The 24,188-nt window shown below is 38.3% G+C and overlaps 1 protein-coding gene across 3 annotated transcripts in view; it reads right to left on the bottom strand.

Moving 5' to 3' along the window:
• The window catches only part of LOC127418384 (protein unc-13 homolog B-like), a 69,160-nt gene extending 45,446 nt beyond the window's left edge, over positions 1-23,714 (bottom strand). For all 3 annotated transcript variants that reach the window (XM_051659033.1, XM_051659042.1, XM_051659050.1), the window contains exons 1-10: positions 22,997-23,714; positions 22,240-22,262; positions 21,355-21,398; positions 21,174-21,249; positions 19,225-19,299; positions 18,134-18,353; positions 6,606-6,833; positions 6,155-6,296; positions 5,393-5,562; positions 8-123 (exon numbers count right to left, since the gene is read on the bottom strand). In XM_051659033.1, coding sequence (XP_051514993.1) covers positions 8-123; positions 5,393-5,562; positions 6,155-6,296; positions 6,606-6,833; positions 18,134-18,353; positions 19,225-19,299; positions 21,174-21,249; positions 21,355-21,398; positions 22,240-22,262; positions 22,997-23,420 — 1,518 coding nt within the window. In that variant the 5' untranslated portion in view covers positions 23,421-23,714. The remainder of the gene's footprint in view (positions 1-7; positions 124-5,392; positions 5,563-6,154; positions 6,297-6,605; positions 6,834-18,133; positions 18,354-19,224; positions 19,300-21,173; positions 21,250-21,354; positions 21,399-22,239; positions 22,263-22,996) is intronic.
• Positions 23,715-24,188: the final 474 nt, after the last annotated feature.

The raw sequence follows: 24,188 nt of genomic DNA, 5'->3' as shown, positions 1-24,188 counted from the left end.
GGGTTACCTCATGCAGGCAGGTGTACTGAACATGATAAGGGGCCACTTTCTCCTCCCCTTTAATTTCCACACTGATCTGCAGTCTGATGGCACCTGACACTGCTGACTTGTCTGTTCGTTTTTCTGCAAGAGATTACACATGGCCATTATAGATGTCTCCATTTATAAACTTCTAGTCCCATTGGTGACCCTTGGCCGAAGTCTTGTTGACTCCTAGGATAGCATTTACATTTAAACAGTTATTTTATTTTAATTTAAAGAAAACCATCTGTATCTGCAAAAATGCCTTCTTCAGGGTGCAGCCTACAACACACAAAAGTGACTTAAGAAAGACTCTCACTTCATTATTGCTAAATTGGGCACACCTGTTCAGAAGAAATCAGTAACACATATAATTTAGTGTCAGAAATCCACTAGGTGGAGTATATCTAGGTACTTATATCATAGTAAATGATGTCACAATAAAGAGAGAAAAAAATATATATATATATACACACATATATATATATATATATATATATATATATATATATATATATATATATATATATATATATATATATATACACACACATGTATGTATATATATATATATATATATATATATATATATATAAAAATTATAATCACAACAGGAAAAATACATCAGTTATTTAAAGAAAAGGACTGAAGTCAATTTCTTCATTTAAATCTGAAAATCTATTGCCTTCATCTGATAAATATAAAATGTTCCTCTTTGTAATAATATTTTTAAACGATCCCCGCCTCGTATGTTTTTTCAACTGTTTCTAAAGCTTCCACTATAAGACTATCAGGGTTGCTATTGTGGGCTGCCTGAAAATGCCTCGCCATAGGATAGTCCATATTATGTTTTCTAATGGCATACTTATGTTCAGAGACCCTATCCTTTAAACGACGCTTCGTTCTCCCTAAGCAGAAGCAACCGCAACTGCATGATAGACAATACACTTCATTCTGTGTGTTGCAATTAATGAAGGACTTAACCTCATAGGCTTTTTTAGTCTTAAAGTCAATGTACTGTTTACCCTCCTTTATATTATTGAAATGATTACATGAGCCACATCTATATAAGCCCTTTAAAGACTGATGAAGCCAAGTAGTTTTCTTTTTGCCAGATAAGTGACTGTACTAATTTGTCTTTTAGGGATGGTGCTCTTCTGAAACTGATTTTTGGAGGGCCAGGAAAAACTTCCCTAAGAGTGGGATCACTCTGGATCAAATTCCAATTGGGCATGACAACTTGTTTTATATGATTGGACAAATGACCATTTTCGGTAACAAAACAGACTTGATTTTCTGTTCTTTTTTCATTTCTCTGTGCAGTTTTTAAAAATTCAGTTCTAGAGGTTAGAAGGCTTCTATTGTACGCACAGTGGGCCACCTTTTTCTGATATCCCCTACATGTAAAGTGCTCTACTAATGAATTTGCCTGTGTTTGAAACTCATTATCCATGTCACAAAACCGTCTAAGACGTTGAAATTGTCCAAAAGGGATATTATCTTTCAGCCATCTCGGATGGAAACTGTCAGCTCTTAATAAAGTGTTTCTATCTGTTGGCTTCATACCGTAGTGTGCAGACAGCCTCCCTCCCCTTTTGAAATCATAAGGTCTAAAAAACTGATTTTACTTTGTGAATGATCCATACTCAATTTGACATTTCTGTCATTATTGTTAATATGATCAACATGATCAAAGAAGTGTCACTGTTGTAATAATAGACAGAGTCATTTTTAGCCAGTAAATTCAAAGATTGTTTTTGTGATCCAGATAGATTACTGTTTACTTTATTATTAGCTGTAGAAAACAGAAGTTCCATATCCAAATCTACTTTTCTAATAAATGCTGTAAGAATAGGATTGGATACTGGGGGCAAAAAATAGGATTTAGGTCTAAAACCAGTTGAGTTCATCCTACTTCCAGAGGTGTCAACAGGATTTTTGCAATGATACCAAAGCTTTAGATGGAGGCTCCTATAAAATTTAAAGAGGTCAACTTCTGTTTTAAATTCATTTGTATAATGAGTAGGGCAAAAAGATAATCCTTTCGATAGCACACTAATCGAATCAGACGAAAGAGGTGTGCTAGATATATTTATGACTGTGTCACTTGTCTCTTGGATCGTAAGGCCCAGCGACGCTGTGGAAATTCCTGTCTGGGTCGTCTTCTGTCTTCTACACCTCCCTGTCTTCCTTTTATTTTGAACTTGCTGTCTGTTGGTCCACAAAATCAGACATCGAGGTGGACGGCGATGTAGCAACAGAGTTAGAGGTATTTTCATCATCACAACTAGTGGTCAAATGAAAGAACACTCATCTCTGATGTTGAGTGTATTGATGTGTGTTCTTGGTCCATTGATATTGCCTTCTCTGTAATCTTTCTCATCTCTCAATTTTTTTCACCTTTTTTTGTCTAACCCAATTTGTTATCTTCTCCATGTCCTCTTTAAATTTCTTCTCAAAAGGCATTTTTTTCTGTTCGTCATCTATTTGTGAAACCTGTGTTTTCATCTCATTAACTTTAATCTCCAGCTCATATTTCTGTTTTTTACTCTGTTCAATAATGAGCAGAATCAGATCCAGTGAACACTTGTTCAAAATAGCTTCCCATTTACACCTAAAATCAGAGACTTCAAAGCCAAAAGTAGGATTTTTTTTTTTTATTCTAAGACCTCTTGGAATTTGACCCTCACGCCAGTAATCTGACAATGTCACAATATTCCAGTGGAGCTTAGCTTCCTATTCCATCATCTTAGTCAGTGAAAAGTACTGTTTGTTTTTAAATCAAATTCATCTGTTATCAGGTTACTGAAGTCATTCAACAAAGACTGTGAAACAATGATGCCAGTACCTTGTTCATGCGGTAAGAGAATGCATCCTGGTGTCCTTTCATCGCCATTATCTGGTTGTAACTTGAATTCACAATGACCCCTTGAAAAGAGGACAGAGCAAAAACCGATTTTGTTTGATTCGATTAGTGTGCTATCGAAAGTATTATCTTTTTGTCCTACTCATTATACAAATGAATTTAAAACAAAAGTTGACCCCTTTAAATTTTATAGGAGCCTCCATCTAAAGCTTTGGTATCATTGCAAAAATCCTGTTGACACCTCTGGAAGTAGAATGAACTCAACTGGTTTTAGACCTAAATCCTATTTTTTACCAATCCTATTCTTATAGCATTTACTAGAAAAGTAGATTTTGATATGGAACGTCTGTTTTCTACATCTAATAAAAAAGTAAACAATAATCTATCTGGATCACAAATCCAAGCTTTGGATTTACTGGCTAAAAATGACTCTATCATTATAAAACCAGCGGACAAAGGTGGCGCTGTTGTAGTAATGGACAAAGCAAAATATATTGAGGAAGCTTTTCGACAACTCAATAATGAACATTACTACCAAAAACTACCTTCCAATCCTTTGAACCATATGGAAGAGTCATTGAAAGAGATTTTACTGAATGCCATCGAATCTGGATGGATTACTAAACCAGAGCATGATTTTCTGTTGTGCTCTCATCCTAGAAAGCCCACATTTTATATGCTCCACAAAATACCTTTCTGCAGCCTTTGACACAGTCAACCATCAGATCTTACTCTCTACCCTCTCCTCGCTGGGTATCACAGGAACTGTGCTTGACTGGTTTAATTCCTATCTCTCAGGTAGGTCCTTCAATGTAGCCTGGAGGGGTGAGGTATCCAAGCCACATCAGCTACTTACTGGGGTGCCTCAGGGATCAGTGCTTGGGCCACTTCTCTTCTCTATATATATATAAATAAAAAATTCTCTCTCTTTATTGTGACATAATTTACTATGATATAAGTACCTAGATATACTCCACCTAGTGGATTTCTGACACTAAATGATGTGTTAGTGATTTGTTTCTGAGCAGGTATACCCAGTTTAGCAATAATGAAGTGAGAGTCTTTTCTTATTATTTATTTATTTATTTATTTTAATTTTCTCCCCTTTTCTTCCTAATTTGGAATGCCCAATTCCCAATGCGCTCTAAGTCCTCGTAGTGGTGTTGTGACTCGCCTCAATCCGGGTGGCAGAGGACAAATCTAGTTGCCGCTGCGTCTGAGACCATCAATCCGTGCATCTTAACATGTGGCTTGTTGAATGCGTTACTGCGGAGACATAGCACATGTGGAGGCTTCATGCTATTCTCCGCAGCATCCACGCACGACTCACCACGTGCCCCACTGAGAGCGAGAACCATACAGTATAGCGACCACGAGGAAGTTACCCCATGTGACTCTAACCTCCCTAGCAACTGGGCCAATTTGGTTGATTAGGAGACCTGGCTGGAGTCACTCAGCACGCCCTGGATTCAAACTTGCCACTCCAGGGGTGGTAGTCAGCGTCTTTACTCATTAAGCTACCCAGGCCCCCCATGAGGGTCTTTCCTTAAGTCACTTTTGTGTGTTGTAGGCTGCACCCTGAAGAAGGCAATTTTGCCTATATGCATAGGTTTGCAGCCCTCTTTTGTTATAGCCATTGACAATAAAGGCTTTTTAACAATATTTTTGATCTGGAAGTGTGCCTTGATTTTCCTTTTTTCTTTTTGGATTATTATTTCCTCATTCAAGAGCACCTTCATATATTTTTTGAAGAACTTCTGAGCATACCGGATTTTGTTTTTTGAATTTTTTTTAAAAACCAACTGTATGTTCAATTTCTGAGATTACACACTCAAGATTTAAGTCTAGCAGAATATCAGTCATGACATCAGTTAATGATCATAATTTTACCATTTTGTGCACTAAATATTTTATCATTGATTTCTTTGTGAGGAAGTGCTTGGTTGAGGAAGCCATTGTGAAAAGATTAGACACTATGCTTCTTATAAAAATCTAAGCTGAAGGATGGCTGTCCCACTGCTATAATATTCATATCTAAGGAGAGAGAAGCCATGTGGCCAGAGAGTAATTGTTAAACCAACCGACTGACTATTAAAGGTCCAGCACCAACGTTAGACATATATTTAATTAATCATGAAAGTGTAGTTAAAAAAATTTGGCATATACTGTATCACAGATAACATTTTATTTCTTCATTCTAAATGCATGCAAATTACTCCATTATTTCATTTTTATCTGACCAGGCTTATTACAACATTAAAAATGAAAAAAGTTCAGAATAGTTTGAACTATTTTTTTTTACAGATTACAGTTCATAGTTTAGCCATAGATTGTACTTTTATCTCCTTCTACACACCAGAGACCCTTAACCAGACAGATTGTTTAATTTCTTGTGACATACAATAGCACACGGGTGATACTTTCAAAGCCCCGGAGAAAAAAAAGATCAAAATCAGATAAATTAAAAAGTACCACACAAGCAAACACAGATATTGCAGAATTTACCAAGGTTATACCAGACGTCCATTTCTCCGCTGAGAGTTCGGACCTCAATTATGCTCTGACCCAAAAAGTCATCTGATTCCCTCTTCAGACGCTGCTTTACCCGAGATTTTATATCGTCATCTTCATCCCATACACGCAGTTTAATACGGTCAGATGAATTGTGGCACTCACTGGGGAGGATAGAGCAAACTTGTGAACAAACCAAAAGCAGCTTTATAAAATGGATAGTTCTGACTCTAATTCTGATTGAGCCACTTTCAAAGTCAGTGTAAAATATACAATATTTGCATTCCTGTGCCGGCACATCAATTAAATTTAATATGAATGCATTAAATTACTATGTTGCTTGCCAACTGTAAACAAACTATAGTTAGGCTAATAAACTATAACATTTTGGTGGAAGATTTTTTCCCTGTGATTATTACTAATAATAAATGTAATTACAAATTGAAAGTTAGTGTTTTTGTTGTATTGCTGTTGCTGCCGTTTAATAAAAGCAATTAGCCACAAATTACAAATTACTTTTTCTCCCCAGGGTTTCAGGCATTTTAGGCACTTCATGGCCATATCAGATCATGTATTAATGCAGTTAATACCCATTATAATAGCCATTTTCTTGTAGCATTAAATATTATAACATGAAATATTTATAGATTTGGTCTGGTTACACTGGTAAGAAATACTGTAAGAATAAGAACATCTCAGTGAAAAGATAGGATTTCAAAAGAACAGAGAGAAACTATGATATTGTATCAGACTCACAAGTTGAATGTTTCCTCCCACACAGGGTTGAGGTTACCATAGATAGTTTTGGTTCTCTTCTTGGTCTTTCCAACCTGAACAGTCACATATGGATCACTGGAACCAGTTCTGTCTTTAGCCTGCAGGCCTTGAGCACTCAACACTGGAAACACAAATGCACACACACATAGTTTGATAGAAAAGAAATCTAATTTGCATTACCAGTAAAATTAAGTTAATTAAATTTTGAACATGGGAAGACTGAAATTTCAGTAGCACTGACACAGTGTTTCATGTAATTAAAAACTCCTATTAGCAAAAGTGAATGACAGTACTTGAATGACAGTGAATGAAATCAGAAAACAACAGAATGAAAGCATCTACACGGACTCTGCATATATTACAATCATCAGTCATACAGAGTTCAGAGACAATAACCGCTTCCGCGTTTGTTCCTGAAAGGCTTTTATACCTGTGATTGAGATCTTGGCAGACCATTTGGAGGTTCCATCAAGCACAGTCTGTTTAATGGTCTTCATCTGCTGTGCATGGTTCAGTTTGGTCATACTGAACACAAGCCTGATCATCTCAAAGATTTCCGGCTTGTTCCTCTCTCTGATCTTCATGCGGTCCTTCATGGCTGAGATGATATGCTGGGTTTTGTCCTCAGCTCCTGTTTTGGAGCTCTTCTCAGCAGCTCCTAGAAATTGTAGAGAGAGGTGTTAAAAGGTGAATGTAGATGAGTGTAATCTCTGCAACACTAGTGGCACAAACTGAAGTGAAAAAATGTCCAAATATAAGTAACTGTATGTATTATTATTTTAATGTCTTGTTTGAGATCATGCGTTATAAATGAATGTAAGATAAGTAAGGAATAATTGACAATGGACCGCTGAATTACTGAAAAATAATGCACACCGTGCCTTAGTTTTGAATAATTCAACAGACTGGATGATTTCGCTTATACCATGGTTACCACACAGGGGTGACCAAACTTTTTCGGGGGCCAAATACTGAAAAAAATAAGGTGCCGCGGGCCACATCGCTGTGATAATTTTAAAAAAAAATTGCTAGAAGAAGTGGGGGCCCGGGTAGCTCAGTGGTAAAAAAAATGCTGGCTACCACCCCTGGAGTTCACTAGCTCACTAGTTAGAATCCCAGGGCGTGCTGAGTGAATCCAGCCAGGTCTCCTAAGCAACCAAATTGGCCCGGTCGCTATAATGTGGTTCGTTCTCTGTGGGGCGTGTGGTGAATTGAGCAAGGATGCTATGGTGGATGGCGTGAAGCCTCCACACGTGCTATATCTCAGTGGCAACGCGCTCCATGTGATAAGAAGCGCAGGTTGGTGGTCTCAGACGCGGAGGCAGCTGGGATTTATCCTCCACCACCCAGACTGAGGCAAATCACTACACGACCACGAGGACTTAAAAGTACATTGGGAATTGGGCATTCCAAATTGGGAGAAAAAGGGAAAAAAAATCCACACACACACACAAAAAAAATTAGCAACTATGTAATCACAAAATAGATTGCCACTATGCATAATCTTTATATTGTAGCTTAATATTATGCAAGTTTTAATTATAATTTGTGCTCTATAGTATGCTTGTGTAGGCCCTACATGTAAATAAAGGATAGGGTATTTCACTCACAAAGAACTCTTATAATGGAACAGTAATGCATCTTATACAGAGTATTATACTCATTTATTCACATTTTTATCTTTTTGATATCCATTCAGTGGCACTGCAAAGAACATATAGATCTGCTACTGAGTGTTGGGTGTGACCAATCACAATAATCAGAATCAGATTACATTTTATCACTTTATGAAGCAGTAGCTGTTCTAGATTGTATGGCGTCCTGGGCAAAACTCGCTTCAGCAACCCCCCCACCCCACACCCTTCAACAACTTTTGTTGGGGTGGGGGCAGCTGGGGGTTGTGGGTGGTTGGAAATGAGATGGCTGGTGGAGTTCAGGGCGCCCACTTGCCTGATGTCAATCCTTTAATAAATGCATAATTCTTTCTGCAGGGTGCTTCATCCTTGGAAATAAAGAGTATTCAAATCTCCTGTTGATCTCTGCCAGTGGATGAAGCTGGTGACAACACAGAACACACTAGCGGAGACGATGTGCTGTGAATAGTGGCTGCATGTGATAGTGACATCCAGTGCCCAGAATATGAATTTCATATAATTTCTCCATAGCGGGCCTAATTCTGTTCTATTTCTAAAGTCTCTCGCGGGCCGCATCGGAGCAATCGGAGGGCCATAGGTGGCCCGGGGGCAGGACATTGGATACCCCTGCCCTATGATATCATTCAGAGTTTTATCTCAAGACATTTTCTGGTTTTTGTCGCTAAAATGTGAATGGAACTACTTTCTTCCACCACGGATTCAGCGTCTTGCTTTGGTCTAGCACAAGCCTTCGTTGCTAGTTCGAAAATTTAGAACTAGTAATAGAGGCTTGTACTACTGTTAAGCACTTACTGTAGTAACAAGGTAGTGCATGTGTGCATGTGTGTAAGTGAGAGAGAGAAAACTGAGAGAGATCGCGTGTGGGATTATTAACTGTGTTTGCTGCCATCTCGTCAGCAGTAACATCCATTCAAATCACCAAGATGTAAGTTTAAGTATACTTCTCAGCAGCAGCAAGTGTCACCATCCTTGTATATAGATATCCTGTTGCTACTAACTGTTTTATTAAGTCACAGGAGTCCATTGACATCAACGCTATGTGTCCAGCTCAAGCGTATGTGTGTGCGTCCGTTGTGAGCTTAAGAGAGGAAGAGGGGAAGCGCGAGGGTACTTTACACAGATATAAAGAGATATCTCGGATTGAATTCACCTTATTCAGCCCCGCCCCTTTTCCGTACTCCGCTCTTCTGAATTTTGTCATCTAACTTCCTGTTTGTATTGAAGCTACTGAGAAGAGTCGATCAAAATGGATTACGTGTGGGAGCAAAGAAAGTTTTTTCACTTAGAGTTGATGGTGTGAGTCTACACCACCCCTTTACTACGTGAAAATGCTAGTGAGGTGTCACTCTAAATGTTTTTTCTGACACCTGCGGAGATAAATTAGACCTGGCAAATCACATTCAGACAGCTATGACACACTGCACTTTTCATGATACAAGCGTTATTTGTTATCCGTGTAATTCTGCTTAATTTTTAGGTTTCAATTTGTTAATAATTTGTGTTAAAATGTGTAGTTGACATGAAATTTCCAACAGTGACAGCTCGTATTATTACACATGCAAATTACAATTGTACTTTTTTTAAATGAATTTGTCACCCTACATTTTTTAGAGGCTTAAATGTGATTAAAGTTGTTGTAAACGATATATAAAATAAAACATACACTTTCACATGTATATGTGTGTGTGTGTGTGTGTATTTATAAATATAGTTGCACCCTTCCCCCATCCCGGTTTAACACTCAAAAAATCTGCTCATCTTAACAATAACACAATGGGCGAATGACACGAAAAGATGGCCAGAGGTGTCGTACAGAGATATTTGAAATGATTTTGTGTTGTCTTTTGGAGTTTCATGAACACAGAAGAATATCAGTACATCCACAGCGTGAAGGTAGGATCTTGTGGATTTATGAATTAAGTACTCTTGTTTCATAATCTCCCTGCTCATGTTTTAAAATCTCAACGCTCTGCTTCCAGTTGTTTGACATCCCCTGAACACTTTAAAATCCTCATAATAGCTTTTGACAACTCTATAACCTGTAAATCCACTTTGCTAGTTTCTCTGGCGCATAAGGTGAAACTGTTAGAAACTGTTGTATTGATCAGGTTGCGTGGGTGCATTGACATCAAGGCTCTGTTTGCTTGGTACTTATGGTAATGCTTCAAATCGGTGTTGTCGTAGAGCTCTGTCTTGAGTAAATGAAAGGACATGAAAATCATACTATATTTGACACCTGCTGTACCTTGTTTTAATGGTGGTGTCCAATGAAGAATTAAATGTGTGAGAGTGGATGAGACAAAAGCAAAAGAGAGAGGGAGGGAGCGCAAGGGTGCTTTCCAACAGAAATTGAAATAAATTTAGGATATTACAGACACTGTTTGTCATTCTTATTCGACTTACTTAACCAATGTCTTTGTTGTATATGGTGATTTTGCTGTGGTAGTCTGTACGTTATATGGAATCATTATGTGGTCAAGACCTGGAACTACTTCATAGCCGGGTGTTTACTGAAAACTAACTACACACTTTAGAATCAAGCATTCAACAGCCCCATGATATAACTTGATATAAAAAAATAAAAAAATTATATAATTTGTATTCCTGAGACTTCTCATGAACAGTCGAGATCTCAAGAGAAGACATAAAAAAATGCCCATGCATAATGTATATTCCATGCATTATAATTAGTGGTCGACCGATATGGGTTTTTAATGGCCAATGCTGCTATACAGAGAGCAGGGTGGCCGATAGTCCGATACAATGTCAATATGTCACACAATTTAATATAGTATATAACATAAACAAAATATTATGCTAAAAATTAATAAACTCATATTTAGTACTATATTTACTTAATTTCACACAAAACTTTATCTTTGCAAAAAGAATCTAAAAAATAATATTGCATTTTAAATGGTAGATAGCAGTTTCTTCTGATTTCTGTTCAGTCATCAAATTTTAGTAATTTATTGGCACATGAAGAAATTGTCAGTATATTAGGAAGAAGTCTGTGCAGAACACTACACACAGTTTCTCAAAAAATACAGAATCAAACCAATTGTACATACAGTGTATAGTGAATAAGACATTTACTTATAGCACACGTGAAGCGCTTTTACTTTGAAGTTGCACTCACCCGTTTGTGCTGGTCCAGTGTGAGAAGCAATCTTCTCATGACAGTTTAAACAGCCTGGATTGCCTGCTTGGATTGTCCCGGAGTGACCATCCTAATTTGTGAATCAGAGGACCTTTTGATCCTGATCCTGAAGTTTTGATTCTGGCTGACAGAATACGCGCTTCAGAGGAAGATATTAAATGAGTGCTCAATGGGAAGAAAACACTGGATTTTCGTGAGGTTCGTGAATTATATCTGTTTAAACAAGATATCCGCATATTTGCAAATGGTATATAATAGAAGTTTTATTGATATTTGCCTTTTATCATTAGAAAGAAAGTTAAAAGTTACAGGGAACTGCTGAGGAGAGGCTGATAGAATACGTGCTTTAAAGGTAGATAAATGAGCGCTCCACAGGATGCTGAATCTGCTCAAGTTTTGTGAGATTTGTTTATTGCATCTGTTTAAACGAGATATGTGCATATTTGCAGATGGTATATGATATTATTTTTATGAATATTTGCCTTTTTGTCATTAGACACGGCAGTTAAAAGTTACAGGGAACTGTTGAGGAGAGAGAGGGAGAATGAAACAGGTGAGCACTTTAATAATATGAGCTGAAACCCGTCTGTCACATCTCTGATATGTGGGCCGATTAAATGACACTGTGTTGCACACCGAACTATTATTGTAGTAACATGATGGCACTGTGACGGGGGGGGGGGGCCGTGAAAACACACGGCTGGCCCTGAATCGAGCTAATCAGCTGGGAGGGGGATAAAGATGCGGCCGTGCTACATGTTTGTTTATGTTGGTTTTAAGTTGAGTTTGACATTAAAACTTTGTTTACTGTTCAGCCGGTTCCCGCCTCCTCCTTACCCATCCTTATACTGTTACAGTGGTAAAGAAACCCGGGAAGGAGGAGGGATGCGCTGTCGCAGAGTCCTCGCCACTTCTGTCCGCCAAAGGAGCAGCCGCGGCTTTCTGCCTGGGGACAGAAAGGTCGCTGCTGGCCGACGAGAGCCGGGAGGAGCTGCAGCCGTCCACCGAAGAAGGGGAGTAGTGGTTCCGTCTGCCAGGAGCCGGAGGACTCGCTGCCGTCCACCGGGGGAGGAGCGAGCTGGCATCTGCCAGAGGGTGGAGGAGCAGTTGAAGACCAGGCGACAGGGCATCCTGGAGCCGGCTAACAAGTTTTTCTCTCTCTCCTCTCTCTTTCTGTTGCTCCACCTCGCTCTTTCCCTCTCATCTTTCCCTCCCCTAGTCTCTTTCAGGGCTCCAGAACAGCGGGGAAGACCTGCCAGCAGACAGGCTCCAGGAAGGGAGGGGAGTGCGTCATGTCCGGGGATTCCCTGACCTGAGTGGAGGAGTGTGATGAGGAGGAGGGTGGGGCCGGGCCATGAAGACACACGGCCGGCCCTGAATCGGGCTAATCAGCCGGTAGGGGGATAAAGACGAGCCGGAGGCGCCAGTTTGAGAGATAGAGATGCACGCGGCCACGCTGCATGTTTATGTTGGTTTTAAGTTGATTTTGGCATTAAAACTTTATGTTTACTGTTCAGCCGGTTCCCGCCTCCTCCTTGCCCATCCTTATACTGTTACAGGCACGTAACAACAAAAAGAACCGTGACTGGTCGTTTACATGTCTCAGTCGCTTAACATGGGACTTCCTGTTCCTGTTGCTGACGGCACGCTGCAGGAGTGTTTGTAGCCTGCTAGCCTGCTCAGCATTGCTTATTCTTATTCTCATACGTTCATCGTTTTATCCTTTGTCATTTTACTGCATGTTTTGGGTTTTTCCGCTTTTCTACTGTTTCATCTGTGTGTATTTTACCTGTTGCTGCTGGCGCTTAGCTCGAGTCTGTGTTTGTAGCCTGCTAGCTTTTTTAGCATTGCTTATCTATCTGTTTTCAGCTTTTAATCCTTAACATCTGCCATTTTTTAGCACGCATCGTGTTTTCCCCCGCATTATTCTCTTATCGTGATTCACCTGCGTGCATTTTCTGCATGCATCTGCTTTCTATTTTTATCGTTACTAAACTGCGCGCATTTTACAGTGTGCACCTGTTTTTCTCCTCTGTGTTACACGGATTATTGCACAGATCTCAAAGCACCGCTTATCAAGAACAACCATAACAACAAACAATTGTGTGAGGAATTCACATCGATCTCAAACCCTCACCTCTCAGGAACAACCAACAACAACAACAACAATCAATTAAAGTCAGTCATGGCATCCGCTCATGTTATTTCTTCCTGCATTGCATGTCACATGTTTACAATAGCTTCTTCCATCAGCAGTGAGGGATTCACATGTGATAAATGTAAGGAATTAGTCAGGCTGACGGAGAACTTTAATGAGTTAGAGACACGCATCTGAACGCTAGTGGAGGTCAGTGAGAAAGAGAAGCCAGTAGATACTGTTTCGGATGCGGGTAGTACAACGAGCAACACAAACACTTTGGTTCCGGCTCTAGAGCCCCAGCAGCAGGGCGTTTGGGTGACATCTCGGCAGCATACTCACTCAGCAAAGCGACACCACTCTCCCATTCCTGTTAGGATTTCCAATCGATTCTCCCCACTGAGAATCATGTTGAAAGAGCCCTAATAATTGGTGATTCTATTATAAGGAACGTGGAAATAGTGACTCCAGCCATTATTGTTAAATGCATTTCGGGTGCCAGAGCATCTGACATCAGATAAAATTTACAAGTGCTGGCTAATGCTAAACATAGATTTTCTAAAATTGTTATTCATGTCAGCACTGCTGACTTTGGCTTTGCCAGTCGGAGATCACTAAAAATAATGTTAAAGAGGTGTGTGAACTTGCAAAAACGATGTCAGACACTGTAATGTGCTCTGGCCCCCTCCCTGCTCATTGTGGTGACGAGGTTTATAGTAGATTAGCATCACTCAATGGTTGGATGTCTGAGTGGTGTCTGGTGAATAGCATAGGATTTATAGACAATTGGAAGAGTTTTTGGGGTAGACCTGACCTGCTAAAGAGAGACGGACTCCATCCCTCCAAGGAAGGTGCCGCTCTCCTCTCTAGTAATTTGGCTCATAGTCTTAATAATGATAGTATTTGACTAACTGGGGCCCAGGTCAGGAAGCAGACAAACTGGTTAATCCGAACATCTGCTAGCTGCCTTGAGACATCACACAGGTCACATAAACTACAACACATAGAGACTGTATCACCTAGATATCACACAGAGACTGTGTCTGTTCCCCCAAACTACCAAACACAAAACTCTCACTAAATCATTTAGAAAAAATTTGATTAAGGTCAAACTTGAACAAAACAAAAATAATTAAAGATAAACATCATATGAAGGTAGGGCTACTAAACATTAGATCTCTTTCTACCAAAGCACTAATTGTAAATGAAATTATTACAGATCATAGTTTGGATGCGCTCTGTTTGACTGAAACCTGGCTTAAACCAGATGAATATATTAGTTTAAATGAATCTACTCCCACAGGTTATTGTTATAAACATGAGACTTGTCTGAAGGGTCGAAGAGGAGGTGTTGCTACAATTTACAGTGATGTTTTTGGTGTTACTCAGAGGACAGGATATAAGTTTAAGTCTTTTGAACTTATAGTGCTTAATGTGACACCGTCAGATATAAATAAAAAACTCTGTCGTCTTTTGCCTTTGCTACAGTATATAGATCACCCGGGCCTTATTCTGATTTCCTTGGTGAATTTGCTAATTAATATAATAATTTTTATCAGATCTTGTAGTTGCTGTAGATAGAGCTTTAATTGTTGGTGACTTCAACATTCTCATAGATAATGAAAATGACACATTGGGATTAGCATTTATCGATATTCTCAACTCCTTGGAGTCAGACAAAATGTGACAGGACCAACTCATCGCCATAATCATACGCTAGATTTAATTCTGTCATATGGAATTGATGTTGATACTATAGAAATTCTTCCACAGAGCGATGACATCTCAGATCATTACCTCATCTCTTGTATGCTGCGATCAGCTAATGTTACTCAATCCACACCATGCTATCATTCAGGTAGAACTATTCTTTTGACCACTAAAGATAGCTTCACTAATAATCTTCCAGATCTATCTCATACACTCAGTAAGCCCCAAAGCCTAGAAGAACTTGATGAAATAACAGAAAATTAAAGAAAAAAGCCCTGCACCATGGTACAATGATCACACTCATGCTCTCAAGAGAGCAGCTCGGAAAATGGAGCGCAAGTGGAAGAATAAATAATTAGAGGTATTTCGCGGTGCATGGAAGGATAGTGTCTGTAGCTACAGACAGGCACTAAAAGCTGCCAGGTCAGCATGTTTTAGCAAACTCATAGAAAATAACCATAACAATCCTAGGTGTTTATTCAATACTGTGGCTAAATTGGTTTGGAATAAAGCCTCAACAGAACCAGATATTCCATTGCAGCACAAGAGTAATGACTTCATGAATTTCTTTACTAATGAAATTGAAATAATCAGAAGTAAAATTGGTGCCTCATAATTTTCCTCATGTGCAACTTCTATCCTTCGCTGTCATAGGTCATGAAGAGCTAACAAAACTTATCGAAACATCAAAAGCCACAACATGTATGTTTGATCCAATACCATCTAAGCTCTTAAAAGAGGTAAATCCTGTAATCTCAGAACCTCTTCTTAATATTATTAACTCCTCGCTATCCTTAGGACATGTCCCAAGAAACTTTAAATTGGCAGTTATCAAACCGCTATTAAGAAGCCACAACTTGATCCTGGAGAACTGGCTATTTACAGACCGATTTCAAATCTCCGATTTGTATCCATTTAAATCGAAAATACTAGAAAAGGTAGTAGCCTCCCAACTATGTTCATTTCTACAGAGAAATAGTATATATGAACAATTTCAGTCAGGATTTAGGCCCCATCACAGTACAGAGACTGTACTTATCAGAGTTACAAATGACTTGCTCTTATCATCTGATCGCGGCTGCATCTCACTTCTAGTGCTTTTAGATCTTAGTGCTGCATTAGACATGATAGATCACAACATTCTCTTAAATAAGCTAGAGAATTATGTTGACATTTGTGGACTTGCATTAGCATGGTTTAGGTCCTGTTTAGCAGACCGCTACCACTTTGTCTGTGTAAATGAGGAATTTTCTCCTTGTATATGCTTCCCCTGGGAGATATTATCAGGAATCATGGAATAAGTTTCCACTGTTATGCCGACGATACCCAACTTTATATTTCTTCAAAACCTGATGAAATTTCACAAGTCTCCAAATCAGCAGAGTGTATCAATGAAATAAAAGATTGGATGGCCAGAAATGTCCTTCTACTCAATTCTGACAAAACAGAGGTACTAATTATTGGACCAAAAACCTCTAAAAACAAGCCACTAAAATATAATTTGTCTCTCGATGAATGTACTGTTACATCGTCTTCAACAGCAAAGAACTTAGGTATATTTGATACCAATCTGTCCTTTGAAAATCAAATGACCAAAATGTTTGTAGAACAGCATTCTTCCAGCTAAGAAATACTGCTAAATTAAGACACTGAGAGCTGACTAGCACCAAGAAATATGATCACATTAGCCCCAATTTATCGTCGTAACATTGGCTACCTGTTAAATTTCATATTAATTTTAAAATTCTGTTAACTACATACAAAGCTTTGAATGGTCTAGCTCCACAGTACTTAACTGACCTTCTACCACAATATATTCCATCACATTCATTATGATCGCAAAATTCTGGCCTGTTAATAGTTCCTAGAATATCAAAATCCACAAAAGGAGGTAGATCCTTTTCATATTTGGCTCCTAAACTATGGAATAGTCTCCCTAACACTGTTCGAGATGCAGACACACTCACTCAGTTTAAGTCTAGACTAAAGACTCATCTATTTAGCCAGGCATACACCTAATTTATCCTTCAACTCACAATTAGGCTGCTTTAGTTAGGTCTGCCGGAACCAGAAACACTGATCATGATCCATAACTCTTCAATAAATTGAATGGCATCTATGCTAATATTATTCTATTTGTTTCCCTGTCTCAACCTCGGGACTCCAATCCTGAGGTCACCAGAACCGGCTGGATCCAGCTCCATTCCTGCTTCGTGTTGACTCCACTGCTACGTGTCGCTGATTGATGATGACTAATAGCAGCCGGTGCCAGCCAATCATCACTTCAGTCTATTACGATGGACTTCAGAGGATGAACTGATGCCAACTCCAACCATAAGACATGGGATACTTCATAAGCCATTGCCTGAACCTTGGACTTAGGATAGACCTCATCGAAATTACCAGCCAGGTTGAACTGCAATGCACCTAACTGATCTCTGCCTGCATCACCTAGGTCTAATGATGGACTACACTCTTGAAATGGAATACATAGACTATCAATTAACTGCCAACAAAACCCTTCATCAGGCAACTAACAAGGACAATTGCATCTATGTGAACTTCTGCAGTTAATCCAGGATGGACTTCAAAGACACACATTGAGCCTGGTTTCTCCCAAGGTTATTTTTCTCCATTAAACAACATCTTATGGAGTTTTGTGTTCCTTGCCATAGTCGCCTTCGGCTTGCTCACTGGGTTTCTAAATACAATAATTATTTAATTACTTATTTTTAAACACAATTCACAATCATATTTTATCAAACTACACAATGATGACTCTTAAGACATTATAGATATTACAGTTTCATTTTCTGTTAATGCATGATTTTCTGTAAAACTGCTCTGAAACGATGTGTGTTGTGAAAGGTGCTCTACAAATAAAAATGACTTGACTTGACATGCAAGTAGACGATTTTTGGCACCCTCAAGAAACAAATCAGCCAAATGGGAAAATGTATCGGCCGAAGCCAATAATTTAAAGAAGTCAGAATATCGGCTGATTTATTGGCCTCGTGATATATCGGTCGACCACTAATTATAATGCGACAAAATAAGATACCTCTATAAATATACTGCTTGCATGCAATACAATGTATCACAACAATGTATTCTACACAGAGATATGAATATGACAGCAGTACATTTACTAATGTAAATGAAAAACGTTAGGTTTTGCTGTGTTCAGCTCCGCAAGGCCTCTAGGTTTGAACAATCAATTGTAGTGTAAACACTAGTAACAAGATTTTAACAAGATGTTTTTTTGTTGTTTTTCCTGTCTTTTATTTGTGACTCACTCTGCAAACAGTCTGCGTTGAGGAGCTCCTGGCATTTTTCGTGGCATTTGACTCCACACTCCGAGCAGCGCATGCCTTGCCGTGCAATACCCCACAACAAACCCTCACACTCGTAGCAGTAGGTGGGTGTGGTGGCCGTCCATACTTCAAAGTTATGGGGTGTAGTGCAAGAAATAGGGTAAATCAAAGCCTGGAGTGTCTTCTTGTACACATGATTCTTCTACAGAGAGAAAAAAAAAAGGAGAAGGCAATTTGAAATAGTTTCTGGCAGAAATGGTCCCTTGTTGTAACCCTGAAGACGACAAATATTAAAATTTTTCAAAACAAACAAAGGCCAGATAATATGTAGGATGTGTTGAAAAGGCAGAAAGCTGTAAAGAGGGCTAAAACAGAAAAATACAAAAGTGGTGAGGAGAACAAAATAGTTGTAGGTACGTAATATGTGCTTTATAAATTCTTGTTAAGGCTTTTGGTGTTGTTATAGGAGTAGGCAGACAGGTGTCACAGTGATGACCAAATGAGAGTGACATCAGGCATCTTTATCTAAATACAGATGTCATGTTATGGGTATACACCCCCATATTTAGTTTGTTTGCAATAAAAATGTGTTCCAAAAGTTTAAGACAACAAGTAAAACTACATTTTTATATTTTCTGAAGAAATGCAACGCAGAAGCGAAGGAGTTCTTAGTGGTTTAAGTGCAATGCTTCGGGCTTTACATATTGTTTTTAGGAGGTTTCTAGGGCATAGCTTGTGTGTTGCAGGTGACTGCATACTGGTCCAAGTCATAAGTGCTCTCCCCCAAGCCTCTATGATATTCTAGTGTCTAGCAATGATATATACCTATGTCTATGTAAATATACATAATTTTTTGCCTGTTTTTATTGTCCAGATGATAATCCCACACTCGATTGCTTAGAAAAGTAATAGCACACCTCTCCTCAACAAGTCACCCGATTTGAAGTATCATTCATTTCCTATTCTCATGTATGAACATTATGAATAGTGATGCTTGCCTTAGCAAACACCACTAATAAATTAAGTGACAGGCAGACAGAAAGAGATGTTGATGTGTATCTTGCATGTCTTACCAGTTCTTCATCCTTCAGTGATGAGCGTACAGCTAATGCGTGTGATATCCCTGCTTTCCTGGACTGCACCAGAGACTGAGAGAGGAACAACGGTCGAAAATCAACATCTGCTTAATTATACTATTATTAGTTGTAGCAATCATCATATCATATTGGTTCTGTTTATTTGTGCTCATGCAGTGTGCTTTAGGCTTTACTGGCCATCAAGTTATGAAGACAGCATTATTGTCTGCAATGTTTTCTTGAACTGTTGGCACATGCTAGTCCATGTCTGTTTTTAACAGCACTCACATTACTATGCTAAACACTATTTGCCCATTAAGGGCAGCCTGCTTCTTAGTGCTTCACTGCTAACTTGAATTTCCATATACCAGCTGCATCACAACGAATGGCACCAAAAACACACAATAAGCAAAGACTTCTATGCCATGTGAAAATAGTCTAAAGGACTATTTCAAGCAGACCAGCAAACCAGATGTATGATTTATTTTCCACGAGAGCAAGGCTAAAAGCACAATTTATCCTCTCATATTTAGTGAAAGCTATTCAGCACACAAATGGCTGGTCTTTATCTTTCCTCCAGCCGTCAATTTTTCTGTGAGTCGTACAGGGTGAGGGGGCTGGTAGGTCATGGCTGAAGTTCAGTTAAAAACTGTCTGTCCTTTTTTGCAATGAAAAAATACCTGCAAGCTACAGTTAATACAAGCATCAATATGATATTTTTAGGAGAATAATAGCACAAAAAAACAGTCCTTCTGCAGATGTAAAAAAGAAATATTTTAGGTTGTAACATCATAAAAATCCCATCAAATCCATACAGTATTTATTTAGCTTATTCAGTATTTGAACAGAGAGCATCTAGAAGTAAAATCCATCAAAATCATCCGGATTGCTTAATTATAAACTGTGCATGGGTAGTTGAAAACTTTTGGGAATTTGACATGTCCTGTGGAATACTACATCTAAAATTATCTTGGTTTTGCTAATTCTTTTATCATTAATATGCACGTAGCTTTCTATGAACAATAATTCATGTGTCACACTGCAGGACCTTTTAAAATGAACTAGTGAAGACAAAAAGAAAATTAAAAATGGTATTAACTTATTTATCTTTATATACATTTTAACCTAAAAATTGTATTAAATGGGTGCAAAGTACAGCTGCAAATATATGGCCTCCAAAATCCATTATAAACAAAAACAGCTCTTAGCTACTCTTCAAACAATTGTTTTACCGCAATACTAGTCTGAAGAGCACACTTTTGGATGAAAGACACACCAATTATAGACAGAATGTCATGTCATTCACATATTGTACTGTTATTCAATGAACATATAGCACTATTGCTACATTCCTTAGCAGCAGAATTGAGCAGTAAACCAAAGCTGATGCAATCAAACCTTGAAAATGAATTTAAGCACATTTAAACAGCCTTACTGAAATAGGCATAATCAGAAATATATTAAATACTTCTTGAATTTCTTGAATTATTTTCTACTTTTCATTGTTATGATATTTATATATTACATATGGCATTGTACCTTAAATAACATTCCACACCTAAACCAATGATGTATAAACTTAAGAAAATGATACCATTTCAGTCTGCTCTGAGCTAAATATCAAACTAAAAAAGTTACAGTGCATAGTGATGCACTAATAAAAAGGTTAACTTACCATGGCCTGGTAATGATGGAAAGCATTAGAAAAATATTGACAAAATTAGATGTTTATTGAGGTTTCAGTTATATGTTTAACTTAAGAATTAAAAGAACTAGGTTAGAAAAGAGATAGGCTAGAGTAAGGTTAATATGTATACATGACAATAAAACCAGTATAGAGGAAATATTACTAAGAAATGTGACAGAAAATTGTGTTTCCATGTTAGTGTCATAGTTTGCTAAATACTTTGGAAAGAAAAAAGAGAAGAAAAAAAAAAAAAGCTCACCACTTCGCTAACCAATGGGATAGGCTTCTTCTTTCTAAGATCAGGCATGCTATCAATGCCAAATATTCCTTCTCCACTGAAAATAAAAGGCAGAGATAAATAAATGAAAAGATACTGAAAGAGTATTCTGAAAAATTAGTGATGAAGAACAGCTAATGTGTAAAAACCTGAGAGATCATACCTAGGTTTGGCCCATGGATGTTTGATGTGGTCTCCATTGATATTCTGTTAGAGACGAGAGATTGATCACATTGTCATGTGTTACAAGAGCAAAAATGAACTGCTTGTAGACAATAAAACAGCAAATACTGAAAATGGGGAAACAAAGTGAGAGGTGAGAGTGAAAGGAATAGAGAAAGCCCAGCTGTTTGGTTGAATGAGTTTCACCACTATGTTTATGACTACAATCAGCATCTTCTAGTCATGAGGAAATTTTTGGTCAAGACAGGCTTAAACATGTAGGGGCTCAGAAACCTACAACTCAAGGGTTTTAATGTCCACTTTCTGTCAAAAAATTACAATATAATTTACTTTTTCAGAAAAAATATGATCTTTAATCTAACACTGAGAAAGGGTGCTAGATTTTTGTTTTTGATACTAAATGAATACAGAAAGCTGCAGACTTAACTTTTCGCAAAGAAAGCAATCATGCAAATGATATCAACAATATAGCTAGTGAAAAAAAATCTTTGCTATGAAACTCTAACTCAGCTACTTCAGCAATAGGCCTTATGATTTATCTGCTATCACAGTTTCTATTTTATATGACTTATTTCTTTAAAACCGGGAGGGATACTTTTATACAGAATGAGCCACAATCAATAACATGGACTGAAAATGTGTGAAATATTTACAATGCAGCATTGAAAACAAGCCATGAGAACAAATCAGAACAAAATAAATAAAATACAGACACTAGTAATTCAACACAATGCAGTAAACCTAGATCAAAGGGCTTGTTTGCACCATGCACATTTAAAAACCTACAAACATATTTTTAACCTTTAGCATTGCAAACAACACTAACACATTAAGGCATTTGTGGACAATGTGAAAAAGATATAACCTGATCTTCATCCCGGCTGCCATCTGAAAACAACAAATGGTACATCAAGGTATCACACCATGTTTAATCAGAACCAGACAGCCCTTTTAACCAGACATCAGACAACACTAAAAAGCAATTAAACTCCCTGTCCATGAACATATTTGCATCTGCAGACATGGAGTTTATTAAGCTAGTCTATGTACATACATACATGCATACATACATATGGACCAGGAGACCGAGCTGCATAACTGTGGGGACTATGCAATTGATCTACAAGAGTTCATAAAAGTTTTATTGAGATGTCTTATTCATTTTATAATGGCTCCTAAATTATCCCTAAACTCTGCTTTCATGTCAGGTTTGTTTTCTTTTCATTTCAATTAGTGTAATTAGTTTGCCCCGAGCAGGGGGAATAGGACTGGTTCAACACCAAGCAGGGTGCTTGTTAATACATCTGCAGGAATGGAACAAACACCCACTGGCTACACAAGTCAGCAGTTTCTCCACCTAATTACAGATCTAATATTTTACAGACAACACCTAATTACAACACTATTCTGGTATAGACTTTAAATTATTTCCATGATCAAACATTTCACATGCATGGCCATGGACAAAGTAAGCAGAATAACGTACTTTCTATATCTGACAAGATAGTAAATTTATATTTGACTGAGTTCAAAGAAACTACACTGCAAAACTGCAAATCCAGCCAAGATCATTTTACACATTTGTAAAGAAGCAAGGTTTTGGGCCTCAAAACTATATATACCTGGATTGAAATCATCCTCAGAAAATGTTGACATCGTCGCCATATAGAGATGTCTTTTGGACTCTCGTTTCTCCCTAAGGATCTGTTGGAAACTCCTGAGGCACTTCAAACGACGTGCATCCCTCCAACTTAGCTCTGCTTCACTTCCTCCAGCTTCAGTACAGGACATGGTGGAAGGCTGCATTTCCCCTGCTAGTGTTCCCTGCTCCTTTTCAACTGCTAGTTTTTCAGAGGACATAGAGGCTGGGATATGGTCTGTGCTGAGGCACTGTGGTAAGTGAACATCGGTGGAATTACTGGTGGTTGAGTCCAACCTTGAAGATTTTGGATCTTCTGAATCTTCAGTATTATGCTGGTGTTCACTGTCTCCAGCATACTCTGATTCTGGTTTTGCTTGGGTGGAGAAGCATTCAGGTGTCTCCATAAAGCCACTGGATGTACTTGTGGCTTGAGCCTGCTTTGAATTATGTGTCCCTGTTTGTGGAGTTTCCACACAAAATGTCTCTATCTGAGGTGTCTCTCCATTTTGTGTTTCTATACACTGGACATTTACTATTCCTTGTTGTTCCTCACTTAGGGATATGAGTGGACTGGCTTCAAATTTTTCACCAGGCAATGCTGCAGTAGTTCCGTCCAGCTTCTTCAGTGCACCCCGCAAGGCAGTTTTAATGTCAAGAACAGCTTTACCAAACTTTTTTACATTAGAGGCCACATTACTGGCATCAGTAGAGTCAGGCTCCCAAGCAGGGACATTTTGATTATAGAGTGATGTGCATTCATAAAGAAGGTTCCTGTCCATTGTTGATGATTTACTGGATGGCTCAACAGTCACACTTTCTACTGACTCACTTCTAAAGGCAACCTTTACTGGGCAATTCAAACAGGAGGAAGATTCATGAAAACCTGCTTTAAATTCAGTCATAGTCAAGTTGTTACTTAGACACACAGATGATGCATAGACTTTTTCATTGCCATAAATGTCAGTTTGATAAACAGAGCTCTGAGGACAGCCACAAACTCCTGTGCAATTATGGTAGCTCAAAAAAGGTTCTTCAGGGAGCATATCCACATTGTACTGCTTCAAAGTCCTCTGATCCTCTATACTGCAAGTACTAGCAGGAGAATTGTTGTGCTTACCAGATAAGATAGATATTTGATCTGAGATGCCCATTGTACACGTATTCCCAACTCT

The sequence above is a fragment of the Myxocyprinus asiaticus genome, chromosome 3 (genome assembly GCF_019703515.2).
Source record: "Myxocyprinus asiaticus isolate MX2 ecotype Aquarium Trade chromosome 3, UBuf_Myxa_2, whole genome shotgun sequence".
NCBI classification, from domain to species: domain Eukaryota; kingdom Metazoa; phylum Chordata; class Actinopteri; order Cypriniformes; family Catostomidae; genus Myxocyprinus; species Myxocyprinus asiaticus.
Note: the sequence above shows the minus strand (reverse complement) of the source record. Positions and strands in the feature narration are given on the sequence as shown.